The 16,050-nt window shown below is 40.5% G+C and overlaps 1 protein-coding gene across 2 annotated transcripts in view; it reads left to right on the top strand.

The window, feature by feature from the left end:
• Nucleotides 1–14,592, top strand: part of LOC306806573 (vesicle-associated membrane protein 2-like) — a 52,943-nt gene extending 38,351 nt beyond the window's left edge. Inside the window, exons 3-6 of one of the 2 annotated variants that reach the window (XR_013775498.1) lie at nucleotides 1,412–1,570; nucleotides 3,407–3,458; nucleotides 5,356–8,709; nucleotides 9,042–14,592. Coding sequence is in view for 1 of the 2 variants with exons in the window: in XM_079315430.1 (XP_079171556.1) it covers nucleotides 1,412–1,570; nucleotides 3,407–3,458; nucleotides 5,356–5,372 (228 nt within the window). In the remaining variant the exon portion in view is untranslated. Of the gene's footprint in view, nucleotides 1–1,411; nucleotides 1,571–3,406; nucleotides 3,459–5,355 lie in introns of both variants that reach the window. The other variant, XM_079315430.1, reaches the window with a different exon arrangement.
• Nucleotides 14,593–16,050: the final 1,458 nt, after the last annotated feature.

Raw genomic sequence — 16,050 nt, 5'->3', positions numbered from 1 at the left:
AGTTTAGCATTTTCACTACAAATCATTGTAGATACAATTCGACCAAATAGTAGCTGAGAAATCAATACTTTAAAATGTTATTATTGTTTTATGTGAAGTTAAGTGCTTGGAAGGTTTTGGTTTGGAAAAGCAAGTAAGAAAATTTGGATTGCCCAAAATATATTTAATTTTTGTTTAAGTTTGGTAGACAAGTGAAACAAATCTTTTGAGACCTTCTGCCAGTCCTACTAAAGATTATTGCACTACCAATTTAATCTCACTGTATTTGAATACTATATCCTTTAAATAATTCTGGATTTATACAGGTAATATTTAAGTTTTATTAAATATGTATAACATGAAATTCCTTATTATAGAGTGTGAGATTTAACAGGAAATCAGCTTTACCCACTGCTAGAAAAGTTGGACACAACTTTACTGAGATTGTGACACTGTCTGACATTTGCATTAGTAGTGAATTTCTACAGAATTTCCATTCAGTTGTTGGCTTGCTAGAAGAGGATTTTCACCTTGCCCAGTGTATAAAACACGTGCATGAACATCCCTTGCCTGTTGTGTGCTGGCTGTGCAATAAGGAGCCATGAGCTTTCTGCCACTCTTCATGCTGAACTTGCTCCATTTACAAGCAGGACTTCAAATCATGGCTGAGGAGTCATCTTGCCCAAAAGATCTGCAGAATGAGAAAATTCTTTGATAAGGAAATGTATACAGTTCCCTTTGGAGCAGCCTTTACTTAGCTGATTTCTCTGCCTCAGGTAAGGAAGGTATTAAATGTACAAGGGAAATAATGGCTTGTCCTTAGTGATGGCAATCAAAGTGTGGTATAGAGATCTTCATCAGGTTTTTGTATCACTGTAAAAGTGTCTTTGGATACTGCTGGGAACCAGGGAAAAAGCAGCCTTGGGTTTTTCTGCCTGCTCAAGAACAAGAAATTATAACAAATATTATCACCTGTTGTTGATCGCAGAGCTGTACATGTCCTATGTAATGTTTTGCAAGAAGCATGTCCAAAGAGGTGTTGCCTTCTTGGACCAATAAGTCTTTTCTATTTTGTTTTGCACAGATTATCCTATACAAGTGTAGTGTTTCTTTGAATAAACTCTCTCTTTTGCTTCTCCATTGCACGAGGAACTATGCTGCATTATACTTTTTACCACTGTCCTATAGCCAAAATGCAACATAAAAGATGTAAAACACTTTAATGAAACTAACTTCGGTATTTCATGCTCTTTACTCTCTACATTAAGGGGAGTCCAGCAAAGTGTAGCTCATTGAGCATGTTCCCACACATGGATTTTGGGGCAGTGCCCAGGGAATCCCATCACACACCATGGCTGGCTTTAGGATGAGGTGGGACATTCCAAGGTGTGACCAGGTGGGAGAAGTGTCAGGTGTGTCTGTGCCCTCACAGGTGGTGGACATCATGAGGATGAACGTGGACAAGGTGCTGGAGAGGGACCAGAAGCTGTCAGAGCTCGACAACCGGGCAGATGCATTGCAAGCAGGTGCCTCACAGTTTGAGACCAGTGCAGCCAAACTGAAGAGGAAATACTGGTGGAAAAATTGCAAGGTAAGGAATAGAAATCCTTGCTGGGAATTGCTTCATTGCATTCAGTGGGACTTTGCCTGCAGGATGGTACCTCTGAGTCATCTCTTCTCCTCAAGGTGAGAAAGAGGTGCATTGACCTTGAGGCTCCAGAACTCAACTTCGATCTTTACCAGAACTCATGTATTCTGGCATATAAAATGTAGATACAATTCTTAATGCTTTCCTAGTGCCCAATTCTTGGCACCACCCTAGTGCCTTCAAATAGGGATGGGAAAGCAGTTAATGTCAGTTCTCTGTGGGAACCACAAAACCTCATCAGGTGCAGTGAATTCTAGCAGCGGGAGAAAAGAAGCTTTTTCCTTGTGGGGATCATTATTGATTTGATTTTTCTTCAGGATGGTAAACCATAAAAAGAATACCCAAAGCTAGATTCCACAAACTGCTTGAGAAGGGAGGAAATTATAGTCTCTTATGAAGAGGGGCTGGTTTGGATAAAGCAGGACTTTAATCAACCAGCTGTCTTCAAAGTCTAATCCTTTCCCAAGAGCAAGGGGAACCTCACTCTGCTTTTTCAGAACTCCTCCAGTATTTTTGGAATTTGGACCCAGAAACTTCATCTCCTCTTGCTCTTCTTCTAAGACTCATGTCTTTGCTTCTTCCTACTCATGCACCACCACCATGACCACTGTGCCAAGAGTTCAGCTTCATTTCCATTTCCCAACACCAACTTTCCTGCTGACTACTTGTGTCCACCCAAATAAAACCAGCTGTTCCCAAGGGAGAATCCCACGTGTATCCCTTGCTACCCTGTTGTCTTCCATCCACAGTGCTATGAAATGTAAAGCAAGACAAAATATTCTGGGTAAACTACATTTACAAATACTCCAGAAATAAGAGGATCTAGGTTAGAAATTCATCTGAGCAGGTCCTCTGAGCCTGTTTTAGCTGTTGCCCAATTGATATGCTCATAAGTGCAGGAAGCAGGGCTTTTGGGAGCTACAAGCACAGATTTTGAGTTAGGTTTCCCCATGTGACTGCAGTCACAACAGTGACCTGCACTATACCAAACCTTCAAACTCATCCTCATTCTCCCTTCCTGATTTCCCTGACAAACACTCTCCGTGTCCTTCCTCTGACTACCAAACTGGAGAGAGGGAAGAAATTTTTAAAAAATCTCCTGCAAGCCAATGCTCTGTCCTCATGTTAGGAGGAATGAAAGCCTTAATTGGACATGCTCATGTTGGTTGTTTTTCAGTCTTTCTACCCACTGGGGTAATAATGGCAACTGGCCTGCAGCATCCCTGGAGGGCTCGTTAGCTTTCAGCATTTCAGAGCCCGGGGGGGCTCTGAGGCAGCTCTGTGCAGGTGTGGGCTGGGCACAGCTGCCTCTGCTCTCCTGTGCCTGGGGGAGCAGCTCCTGCTTTGCACTGAGCTGTTTCCAGGAAAACCTGCTGTCTCAGCAGCACAAAGAGCTGCTGGGTTTAGACATCTCCAGCTGCCCCTTCACTGGCTTCAGGAACATTGGGAAAAGGGATGGGGTGACGCTGGAATAAAGGGATGAACTGCCACGTGTGAACACAACCCCTGGAGTTGTTTTACTTTGGAAATCGAGTTTTTCTTTACTTCTGGGAATGGTTGAGGTTGGTCACTGCATTTTTAGCTGACAGGCAAGGACTGGCCAGTTTTGATAAGAGGCTGTGTCCATTGTTGATTTTAAAACTAGCACTAAATTTGGGGCCTTAACAAGTCTGTATGAGGAATGAGTCACTAAGTAAAAGCAAAAAAATTGAGGGGTTAATGCCTTTTGTGTGAAAGCCTGACTTTCTGTTTTTCTTTCTTATAACTTTCTTTTTATAGATGATGATCATCCTTGGTGTAGTATGCGCAGTCATTCTCATTATAATTATAAGTGAGTAATTCATTTTCTTTTTTATTTATGATCTCAGTAGCTTGTGACTTAAGAATGGCTGTTACATTAAAAACCAAAGCAACAAAAAAAATGGATATGAAATATTTAAACTGATTAATTTGTGAAACTTCCCTTCCAGTGTTATGCTTTTATAGTGAGAATTACTGCAAACTCCCTGGACACATATTGGCAGAATTTGTTGACATTTAATGTTTTTTACATTAGCATGTTACATAACTTTCCCTAGGATTAAGAGCTCTCCCTTTCTATGTTTTAAATAAATTTTTATGCAGTCTCAGAGATCTTCCTTTCATTATGACGAGTGACACAGTCCTGGTGTTTTCTACTAAGAAGTTCTTGAAATACCTCATGTCTATAAAAAGAGGGTGAAGGCACACAGTCAAACAGGCATCTGATGAATTTTTTAAAAGTGTGTAGGTGCCTGATTTCTGCCATATCAGCTAGAATTTGAGATGTCAGTGTTCCTGAAGATCCTTTTGCACCTCGAATGCCCAAATGTTAAAAGATGGCCCAAAGTGTCACTGATTTATTTTCTCAAAAGATCATCTCATTCCATGCAGTTTTTACAGGGAAGTTAGCTATGAATGAATAATAGCAGTCATGCTGGTTGGGACACAGGGACCTTGTAATGACAGGAACTGAACATTTCATTTATGTAACCCTGTGTTAGCAACAGCTGTTAGGTGACATAACTGTAATATGGCATTAACTCCTAAAAGGGAGATTTCTTCAGATACACAATGCAGGTGGTAACCCAGAAGAGATTCACCAGAAGGCCAGATTGTGGATGTGAGTTAATTCCCAGCTCTCAAGTTACATGCCTGGTGTTCAGCATGTTTCCATTTTCCTCTGTTGCTCCTGTAAAGAAGGCTTACAGGATCACCTGCAAACATGACTAAATGGAATGAGATACATGTGACAGTTTATTAGCCTTATGAGTGCTGGCACCAGAGTGACCCAGAATAATTCCAGGGTTTCGTAACACTGGTACAGCAAGAGTGGGAAATGGTTAGATATTAATTAACTGTATTGACTGGAGGAAGATTGGCCCTTGCTCTGCAGTCTAGTGCAGCAACCAGGGAAAAGAAGATGTGCAGCCATTGAACTAATTGCTGGGTATACATTGCTCATTGAGCATTAAGTGAGTCTTGACAAGAAATTAGAAAGTGGTCAAGGTAACTCTTAACTCCTCCACAGAAGTTTAGGATGAAACATATGTAAGTAAGAACATTGTTTCACTCCTGGTTTAAAATGCTGAATGCTTGTCCTGGTAAATTAAAAAACAACAGCAACAAAAAAAGACAGTGCAGGTTTAACATGGGTTAGGTTGAGTTTAGGGTTGATTTTAATCACAACTTGAGTGCCAGTCACATTGTTGAACCCAGGCCATGGCTCACAGCACCAGCTCAGTGAGATTCGAATGTACCTGTTGGTCAAATTATTTTTCCAGTCTATTTGATTCTTCTGTGATAAGTGCCTAAAGGTTGCAGCTTAAGGAAAGACCTTGTGTATTTGAATCAATGCTGTATTTATTTACAGCAGCTCTCAGGTGTATGTTTAAACCCTATAGACCTCAAGCATCCAAGTGCTGTTAGACAAGGCCTGCATGACTTTTTCAGTCTGTGACTGGAGTGGGAACAAGATCATGCCCTCCATGAGGGGTGGCTGTAGCTGCAGACAAACTGAGCCATTCCTGATAGCAACAAGCTGCCATGGGTGCTGAGATGCCCCAAGCTGCCTGCTCCTGTTGCTGGAGGAATCAATACAACACACGGCTTTGCTGGGGCTGCTGTGAGATAAAGCACAACAGTAACTCTGTAATCACCTAGTTTTTGTCTCTTAATTTTTTTTTCTTTCCTTCTGCTTCATTTCCCAGTTTATTTCTCCACTTGAAAAAGCAAAGAAGGAAGACTTGGCACAACTTTGTTCATATCAACCGACGATATCAGTGTTCCTTTGTTGAACTCGCTTTTTAATTCCCGGTGTCTTGGGATTTTTGCTTGTAATAACCCATAAGCATTCAGTGTGGTGTATTTTGGAATTCTGTTGTTTCCACAAGAAACTGTACCAGCTAAATACTGCCAAGTAGTTCCATACACTGTCTAATCACTGTGTCTTAAAATGTGTACGCACTGACCTTCAGAAACTGTAGTATATGAAAAGCATCCTAAAACATCTCAGAATCAGAGAATGCAGCTGTGGGGAAGCTCCAGTTTAAAGGGACACTGTCAGGTGGATTGGACCCAAATCTAAGGTTGCAGCAAATAAAAGGACCAAATTCTCAATCTGAACTCCTAAAGTTGGATGGCAAAATCCATTGTCAGATGTATCTGTTACTCCTACTGAAGAGAGTGTTACCTGTAAGTATTCATGTAAGATATCATATTTCAATTTAGCCAACCAAACACAGACTTTTTTGAGATTAGATGTAGAATCCAAGTCTAAAAGCGTTGTCTGCAGAAAATAAATTAAGACTGGTTTATCATCTTTTATGCATTTAATTTTTTTCCTTATAGGAAAACACCTCATGGTGTTCTGAAAAACCAAAATGGCCTCAATATGAAAGCCAGAAAGAAAAAAAAATTGTATGAAAAAAACATTAGCTAGCACAGTCCTGAAAAAGCCAAGGAAAATGCAGAAGTGGTAATACAAGCATCACAATGACTCAGGTACAGTCTCCTGCTGAAAACTCAAGGCACCATTTGTCAGGTTTCATGGGACATCTCTTGAAAGCCAACCCCCAATATTTAGACCCTGACTTAAAGCCCATGGGCAGCGTTGGTGATGTCTGTGGCTGCCCAGCTCTGCTGGAGGAAGCTGCCTCTGCAGCAGTGTGCAGAAATGGTCCCCACTGCCAGGATGGTTCAAAAATCAGGAAGAAGGGAGGGAGGAGCAGTGGGGAGAGGCTGAGAAAGGGAATGGTGCCTAACAAAGCTTTCCTGGGGAAGAGGAAGGAACAAAAACATTGTTCAAAACAGTAGTGTTAATAGGCTTAAAAAAATATATATTTTAATTTGTGCATGTGGACAGTTCATAAACTATAGTGTCACCTTTATAAAGTGCTCATTTGAGATATCAATTACACTAAATTAATTTAAATTAGCATTTAAATTAGCATTTGATGTAATTAGTAATTAAAAGAAATTATAGATTATGGCTTGAGAGAAAGTTACTGTATCACTTGTGAATTTCTTGTTTGTTTCTTTTTGAAACAGTGAATAGTTTAATCATCCTTAACCAAACTAAAAATGAATTAATCAAATTTTGAGCCAGGAAATTCAGAAGTGGCTCTTAGGATAACTCTCTCAGAATTTCAAAAAAGAATTCATGGAATTAAAAAATAATAATTTGATGGGTTGGGGGTTTTTGTCTGCAATTTAATTAGAGAATAGAAACAGTGATAATAGTAGTGTAAATATTCTCATTGTGAGCTATCTCTCTTGACATGGTTTTAGATTTTAAAAAATGGAGAGCCTGACCAGTTTGTTGCTGTGAATCTATATATAAATTGTGCTGAAGTAGAATTTGCAGAGAGAATAAGTAATGATAATTGAAAGATTCCAGTTGCATTTTTCCCTAAAGATTCACCACTTTATAATCACGTGTACTGCTTCATATCATTGTCATAAGTAGCCCCAGTCTTAATGAAGTGGAATATTCAAAGTTACTGATGTGATGCTCCCTGGTTTGCCCTGATCTCTTTAGCCCTTCAGCTGGGTGAGAACACAAACAATTCTGAAATCCTCATGGGCTGGACACAAATTGTAGCAGTGTTGAAAAGCTGACTCCATGAGGTGACACAGCTGGAGGCTGTGTATGAAGGAGCTTTCACTGGTAGAGGAATGAGCCATCCAACTATAGGAGCCTTTTCAAACTGCTAAGATAACTGGATAGCTGATATGAAGGAATTATCTAAGAGTGAGACCCTGCCACCCACACCCCTGTTGAGCCTGGTGTCCTCACAGCGCTTCTCTACTGAACAGAGTCATGAGATGAGGATGGCTTTTGCTGGAGCTGGTGCAATCAGGAAGGTGAAATGCTGATACTGAGCCTTAATGCAGATGTTCCTTCTCCTCTGGGAGGCTGAACTGATATTCACTGATAGGACTGCAAATACACATTAAAGAGTTTGAATCCTCTAGCTACAAACACACAAAGCTCCCAGGTGAAACTGCAGTCGAAGTGCTACAAGGATACAAAACTCACATCCTCCCAGCTAATGTAGTTCAAGCAAGTTAATAATCAAATAATATCTTTAGGTGAGAGTGGAGAATAGAAACTGCACTTTGTGGACCCCTTCTCTCTCAAAACTGTAACTAATGGGGATGACTGCTAAATATAAGTGAGAATTTGCAAGGAAGAGTTAAGGAACCTGCCTTCTAGTGAGTTGTAGAATGTTTGTGAAGAGACTATTTCCTTCTGTGTGGTAATGAAATATGGCAAATTAATGTGTTTAACTTTTCAAAGTTGTTTGCCCACAGTGTGCTCGTGAATGCTCAATGTTTGCTACTACTTGTGCTGTGGTGGTTGGTTGTAATTGGTGAGATAAGCCATTTAACCTTTCTAATTCAGCCCAGGAAGCATGAACAAGTGTGTCTTTCCCTGGTGCACACAGAGCTCAGCTGCTCTTGCAGAGGGTTACACCTTCAGCAGGGAGGATATGGTAAAACAGGACTGCTCAGGGTCACAGACTGCACAGCAGCATCACATATGTGCAGGCTGGTGCAGAGCACAATCTGTGTACACACAGCTGGAGATGTTACTTGTGCTGGGACCAGGATTGCTTGCTTTCCACTCACTGCTTTTACGTCTGAAATGTCCGTGCAGGTACAACTGCCTGCCTGTAAATTTCCCATGAAAAGCTGAAGTCATTCTTGCTGGCTCACCACCAATGAGAATTTCAGCTCCTGCTCTGCCCCACTAACACTGCTTTGACCCTTCCCTTGGGCTGGTAGAACATCACACAAGGCTTCCTTTCAGTGACCCCCTGGCAAACCCTCAGAGGACTCCAAGGCCATTGCTTTCTGACTGGCACCTTGGGGACAAACTGCAGCCTCTTCTGGCTGGAAGCAATGCTTTGGATAACTTTATCCAGAACTAGACACTGTTTGAGGTCTGCACATTCCATCCTTACAAGAAGCTCCTCCTCTACTTTCTGGAGTGCAGCTGTACAACCCAGAGGCTGTGCAGCAGGAGATGCCCTTCACACACAGCACAGCTGAAAGGAAGAGTGTTGCATTTTAGGCTACAGGAGAGCGAGCAGGGAAAAGGATAATGCAAGATAGTCCCTCGTGCAATGGAGAAGCAAAAGAGAGAAAGAGCTTTATTTAAAGAAACACTGCACTTATATAGGGTAGTACGTGAAAAACAAAGTAGAAAAGACTCATTGGTCCAAGAAGGCAACACCTCTTTGAAAACATGCTTTCTGCAAAACAACGCAAGACACTCATGGCTCACACACCCTGCAGGTGTGTAATCATTGGTATAATTTCTTGTCCTTGTAAAGGCTGAGAAAGGTGAGGCTTCAAGGCTGGTTTTTTTCCCTGCAGCATCCAACAACAGAATGGGTTAACAGCTGGTCACAGCCTGCACCACGCCCTTCTCAGTGATCTTGTAAATGATCCCACATCAGCTTCTGAGCTTCAACAGGTGTTGCTTGCACCCACTACCAGCAGGCTACTGAGGTCCTGCTTGGGGGTTACACTTTCTCTCAAATTCAGCTCATGTTGTAGCAACACAGATGTGGCTTTAAACCCAAAAACAGGCTTGCACAGAACTTGGCAGGAAAACTTAGCGTGGAAGCCCTAGCAAGGTACTTGACCTGATTTTCACTGGACAGCATTACATAACAGCACAGTCAATCCAGCAGAGTCAAACCTAATCCAATACTATTAGAAGGAGGATGAGAGAATCTGATAAAGATTCTCAATGTAACCTAAGGTCTGTAAGACAAGGGGTGGTTTAGAAATGGAGTCAGTCAGATTTCTTCATTCAGTTGGAACCTGCATGATGTTAGCCCAGAGAACAGTTCAGGCTAGCAAAATATTTGGCTTTTTTCTTTTTATCTAGTGATCTGCAATAAGTGACTTAAACACTGGGTGATGGAAGAGCAGGATGTTATTGGCTGTGCAAGGACTGAATTAGAACAGCCTCAATCTGCTGTGCTTTTGTCTGAGTAGCAAGACCTTTAAGAATTCTACTAATTTCTGTCTGTCAAATTCTACTAGTTTCTGTCACTGCTCCTCTGACAGGGCTTCACCCAACTTATATTTTATGAGCAGCTGGACTACTTCTTGTCTGAATACAATGGATTTTAGCTCTCAAGAACAAGTTCTTGACCTTGATATTAGAGCATATCTGCAAAATGGTGATGTCTGCTTGTCAGAAGGGCATTAACCATGGGAGACTCAAACTTCAGGAACTTTTAGAAGCTTGATTTCAGTTCTTTCATGCTTTTTCAGAGTGAATTTTCTGTATTCTGTGGGAGATTATCCACACAGAAGGAATATGCATGATGTATTACTTTTTTTTAAGAGAGCACCTTGATTTCTTGTTGGTGGGGAGACCTTCACAAATAACCTAAGAGAGCATTTGGGTATGATCCAGGATTTCCATCCCAGCCCTGCTTCTCCTGCCCTTTAAACAGAGAAGAGGGCTGAACCAGCAGCCATATAAGGCACTGGGCTCTCTCCCAATGTACACAGTGAGTATTAGAGAAAGGCCTCAAAGTCTCTTTGATCTGGATTTTCATCCTGAACTTTAGACCTGTAACAGATCAAAACCTTTGGCCCTCTGTCTCGTCAGAAGACTGAGATGTTCTTCCAGCCAGCTCTTCCTCTCCTGATTTAGGTCCCTGTGCTAGACAAGATACATCTGAGCCAGAGAAAGCACAAAGCACCCTCAAATTAGTTTCTTTAAAAGCAAAACTAAAAGGCTGAAGCAAGTAGTTTGAAAAAAGTGAATTGTAGAAAAATTATTGGCTGAAAGTTTCTCAAATGGTAAAATTATTGTCAGGAGGCATTCGAGATTGGGATGTATGAAACAACCAAACCAGAACCTCACACCGGCTCTTCTTTCTCCATCTGGTCTACTTCAGAAAAACTTCAGGAAAGGACTTTATTTTCCTCTTCAGTTAATTTCCCTTCTTCAGTTGATTAATGCCTCAATTGATGTGCTCAGTAGTTTTTCTTCTCCATTGAGAGCTGTAAGGCTCTCTGCCTTTTAACCCATGCATAAAAAGAGATCTGAGCCACCCAAGGAGTTTACCTTTCTTCCTGGTGCACTGACATTTAAAAGCTACATCTTAGAATAAAGCAGGAAAACTGTGGCAGTCTGGTTACATGCAGTTTTGGTGGAGTAAACACTTGATTATTCAACAATGAGTCACTCCTGCAGTAACCTCATTCTGTCATGAGTGTATCACATCTGCTAACTCTCCACAGCAAAAACCAGAACCTGCATGGCTTTCAAACATGAATACAGCCTCGTGGCTTGCACATAACACTCTATTCAACCAAAGAAGCCATGTACTAGAAGCTTAAAAGGGCAGAGTACTTGCTCTCAAAGAGAAAATATCATAGAGAACAACAAAGACAATTATGAAGAAAACCTTCTCCATTCTTCAGCTCTTCTCACAGTGTCTGGCTTATCCATTGTTCTTCAAGTCTCCTTCTGTTCTCTTAGAAAGCTGCTGTGGTTTTGGAGTGTAGAGTATTTGGAACACAGAGTGTTGGGGTGCCCTCTGGGTTGACTCCCTGCCTTCAACACTGCCAGTGCTGCCCTGAGCCAGAGCTCAGGTGGGCCTTGGCTGCAGCAGAACCCCCTCCCCACCGTGCCCAGCTCTCCTCAAACCTCCACTCTCTCTGGCTCTTCATTTGTCTCAAAATCATGTGATACAAAAGAAAGCTAAGCAACAGTAGTTTTGCTACACTACCTTACATTGTAACACTGGAATTGTAATTAAATTTATTTAACAGTTCTTATAGCTGTAATTTCGTTGATTTTGTTGGAAAGAGAGGAAACAGCAAATAAGGATATTGTAGTAACCACAATGTCATAAACTGGGAAATGGTCCAAATGAAATACTGCTAACATTCAGTAAACTCCTTTTTATAAGTGGCTCTATCTAAAAGCCCCTTTTTATATTAAAATTAAGCAGTCTATTAAATTCAAATATTAAAATGTACTATGACAGATGGTGGGGTTTTTTCTGGACAATGCAAGAATCTATGCAGGCAGGATGGTGCAGCATCCTTTGCAGACAGCACCATTTGGGGTGTTCTAGCCCAAGACCTGGGCTAGTCAAATCAGAATTTCCGAGTGCCTGGGGCAGTAAAGATCCAGCCTGAAAATCCATTTTGTCCTGGAGCAATTTGGGCTTGGTGTGGGAATCTTTTTTGGCCCAGCATGATTATTTTGGTTACTCTTGATCCACTCCAGTACCTGTCCTTGCCCACCTGTAAATAGTCTAAGATGAGGATTAAAAAATCCCTTTGTTGAATCCATTCTATTCCTGTCATATGTATGTAAACACATGGTGGTGGCTTGAGCTTTTTGTGAGGACAAGTTTAAAAGCATTTAATCAGTTTCTCCCCCTGATATGTTGCAGGTTTGTTTTAAGTAAAACTAAATAATGGCAGCTGCAATTATTTTCTTTGTAAGAGGAAGGATTGAGATAGTGAATATAATGGATCTACAAATTCATAGATGCACAATGCATATTTTTTTCAGAAGTTTAGCTATTAATATTTATAGTATTGATCTGAAAGTTTGCTAAAATTTCTCTATTAATGAAAGTAGTCTTGGCTGGAACTGAAAATTCAGTGATCAGTGTGACTACCATGCCACTAGCAAGCTACTAAATAATGCAAGTTCAGCCTTTCATGAAACCCAAAGGGAAGAAATATTCTGATTAAAAGTAGAAATGTATGGTAAAGACCATGGGTATAAAGTTTAACCATTACTTATTTCCATGTTGTTTAAGCAATCGGTAGCTATAAAAATAGTCAAATAATTAATTTCCAAAGCTTAACTATAGATGAAAGAATGCTATTTTTTCTCATTAGAAAAGCTAACTTCAATCTATGTTCCACCTACTTTTTCCACAGACAGCAAAATGCCAATATTGCTATGACACACTCACAGGTCTGCACAATAAAATGTTACAGATAGCCCACTAATTGTCATGAAAAACATAATTATTTTTGTAAATGAAACATCCTCCCTCCCCAAACCACAAAAATATTGCTCACATTAGGTTTATCAGCATCACTGAAAGATTAGAAATTAGCACCTCCTACTCAAGAGTGGGGCTTAAAAACATGCTTTGTCTGTTGCAAAAATACATTCTGAGGGGGAAGCACCAACTGTCTAGAGGTTAAAGTTTTATTTGAAAACTCCTATTCTTTTTTCTTTACCTTTCCAAAGGAAGTGCTTATAAATGTAGACAGGCATTTGCCATTTGGTTGAGAAGTTCTCCTTCCAACTGTGAAAGAGCTGAAACAGCCACTGTCTACTGTGAGCAACCTTTAGTTTGTTTAGCAGCATAAAAAGTCCTCTAAGTGGCAATATATGAACTCTTATTATAAACTTGTTATGCTCATTGCAGGAAATGAGTTCACAGCCAGCTAATTAGTATTTTCCTTAATTACTTATGCTTGGGTCGTAGCACAGAAGAGCAGCCTCTGGAGGTGTTTGTGTAATCAATTCAGCTCTGTAGCATCTCACCCTCGCCAGCCTGAGGGAGGAGCAAGGTGTGCCCTGGTCTGGAAGTGACTTCAACATGTGCCTGAGCATACAGGGAAGTTCTGTTTAACACAACAAAAAACCCTCATTTGTCCTTGCTAGATCTAGGCCTGGCATGGGATCTGTGCCATGCTCTAACTCAGAAGAGGAAAACCCTGTCCTTTGAATGATAAAAGAATTAGGGAGAAAAGGACCACTGGGGGTACCTGGTGCAATGATCTGCTCAAAGCAGGGCTGCCTTTGAGGCTGGAGCAGGTTGCATGGATTTTGTCTTGATGAGACTTTAAAACCTTCAAGGCCCATGGCCCACAACAAATTCTGTCATTGGGTATGTTCAGTGCCCTACCAAGGCTGGTAAAAGTGCAGGAAACACCTTTGTAAGTGCATGTGGTTTATGGCTTTGCCTTTTTGTTCTGTCATGCACTGATCTGCTTTGAGTAAAATTCAGACCTAGTGGAACTAAGTGCACCCCCCCTTTTTTAAAAGAACTTCCAATGACATTAAGAAATTTTATTTTTCTTGTTGCCATTGGACTAAGGCAGATGTGCTCATGCTGAGGACAGCAGTGCATTCTTTCCCCTCTGTGTGTGTGAATCCTGCTTCTCTGACATTGAAACTGGAATAGGCACAGGATCAGATTCAGACATCTGCTGGAGTCTTGCTCTGTATTGTCTGAGGTTAGTGACAAAATCTTGAGTGGCTACTGAGTTACTAGACTGGCACCAAAGAAAGAAGAGGATTTACTGACATTGCTCCTCACAAGTATCCTTGGCAATGCCATGCCTGTTTCAAATGCTGATGGAATGGCAGTGCAAAATAAAAACCTTTCTTCTACCTCTTTCCTTGTAATTCTTCAAGCTTTACTTCCTGTAATGGGAATAATCAGAAATAAGTTTTCAGTTGCCCTTTTAAAAGCCCAAACTGCAGACCAAATCTCTAATTGCATTCTTTTAAAGGCCACACAGTGGCTTAAGCTCCGTAGTAACACACTCAGAAAGGACCTGAAAGTCTGTGCTGGAAACAGCGTCTCTCACCTCACAGACTCAGCTGTACTGAGCAAGGAGCTGTGATTTGTGCCTCTACAGAAAACAATCCATTTGCACCTTATTGGAACTATCTGGAGAGGAAAAAGTAATGTTGTGGAGACCAGGACATTTCTTAAAGTGCTTTACCTGGAGGTCAGTGGAATTTCATTTATAAATGATAAAATGCATGTATTTTGATGCTGAAATTGTGATGACTTACAAAGTTTGATATTACTGTACTTTTCTGTGAACGGTGATTTTTTTGAAGTGGTGAACATATTTTCCAAGAATATCGTAGACATTTGTAACATGTATGTTTGTGCCAATAAATCTTGTTTTAAGAAGTTCGAGTTTGTATCATTCTGTTCCCAATGCACACAGTTTAAGGCCAGATAAACATCTTCAGCAGTCATTTTCCCTCTGTGTTAAGTACTAGACACTTGTAGAAATGAAGATTTTTCTAATTCACACTGAGTTTTTACATGGCCAGTGTAACAGAAAAGAAAAAAAAGTACTTCTTTTGTATAAACAGTAATGATCCCTGCACAAAAATATACAAACATTAACAAATGATAAATACGAGCAGATGAGAAAATGTATTTAGTGCACTTGATTTTCTTAATGGTTAATGTGTGTTTTCCTTTTAATAGGGCACGGTGAACTTGGGGAACTCAATGCTATGAAACACTGATAGTTCCCCAGTTTCGTGTGTGCTGAGCAGGTTTTAGATGAAGAAAGATTTTCAGCGAGGGGAATACAGACTCTCCTGCAGGGTCCTCTCCTGCCTCAACTTGAAGCAGCTGGTCCTGCCACTTGTGTGATGGATTAATGGGGCATGGCAACTGTTGCCATGGTTATTCCTAATGAGAAATTAAGCCCTTTGAAGGGACAAGGGTTGGAAGCTGCTTTTCTCCCTTTCCTAGCCTTTACACCTAATTGCAAAAGCATCACATTAACTCCCAGGTAGCTCCACACATCCAATGCATTGGGGCATTATTCAACAACTTCTCTAATTTTGTTGCAAACGATCTCAGAACACATAAAAAGCCACATTATCCTCTCTCCACACCCTAAACCCAGGTAATGTCAAGATGCCTTTTAAAATGAAGGTTCTTTATTAGCCAAACTATAGATTTGTCCTTGGCAACCCAGCGCACCTGGCAAACAACTGGGACACTTTTGAGTCTGAAAGGAGACAAAGCAATCACCGATTTCATACCTTGCACATTGTGCTCTATGTGAAATGGATAAGGATAATGATAAGGATGAAGTGAGAAAGTGAATTATGTTGACTGGTGCATGTGAACTTGATATTAAAGAACACAGGAAACTGATCAGAGGCAAAGTGAGACTCATTAAGGGAACACAATGGGCTGATGCTCCACTAGAGCTCTTACAGCAGGGTTGCATAATTAGCTCAGTTGTATTGAAAAAAAAAATCCAATTCTTGACTTTTGATCTTACATAGAATTTTCCAGCAAATGATAAAACCAAGTGAAAATGAAGTTATGTTTAAAATAATGGAGATATTTAGATGGATATGGAAGAATCAGTATGGTGATATGAAAAATCTATCTTTCATTCTGGTCAGATAGATTTGCATCATTCATGGCAGTTCAGGGAACAGAAAGAACTGTTTCCTAAGGATTATATTATTATTATTATTATTATTATTATTATTATTATTATGTGGGGTAACGAGCTCTTGGGACATGCACATGCTTTAGAAAGTCAAGACATGACAGTTCAAAGACAAAACAATCCTTGGAGTGACTACCTGTACACTTGACTTTGTAAGGTAA

Source organism: Erithacus rubecula (assembly GCF_903797595.1).
Source record: "Erithacus rubecula genome assembly, chromosome: 11".
NCBI classification, from domain to species: domain Eukaryota; kingdom Metazoa; phylum Chordata; class Aves; order Passeriformes; family Muscicapidae; genus Erithacus; species Erithacus rubecula.
This window is presented reverse-complemented; position numbering and strand designations above follow the sequence as displayed.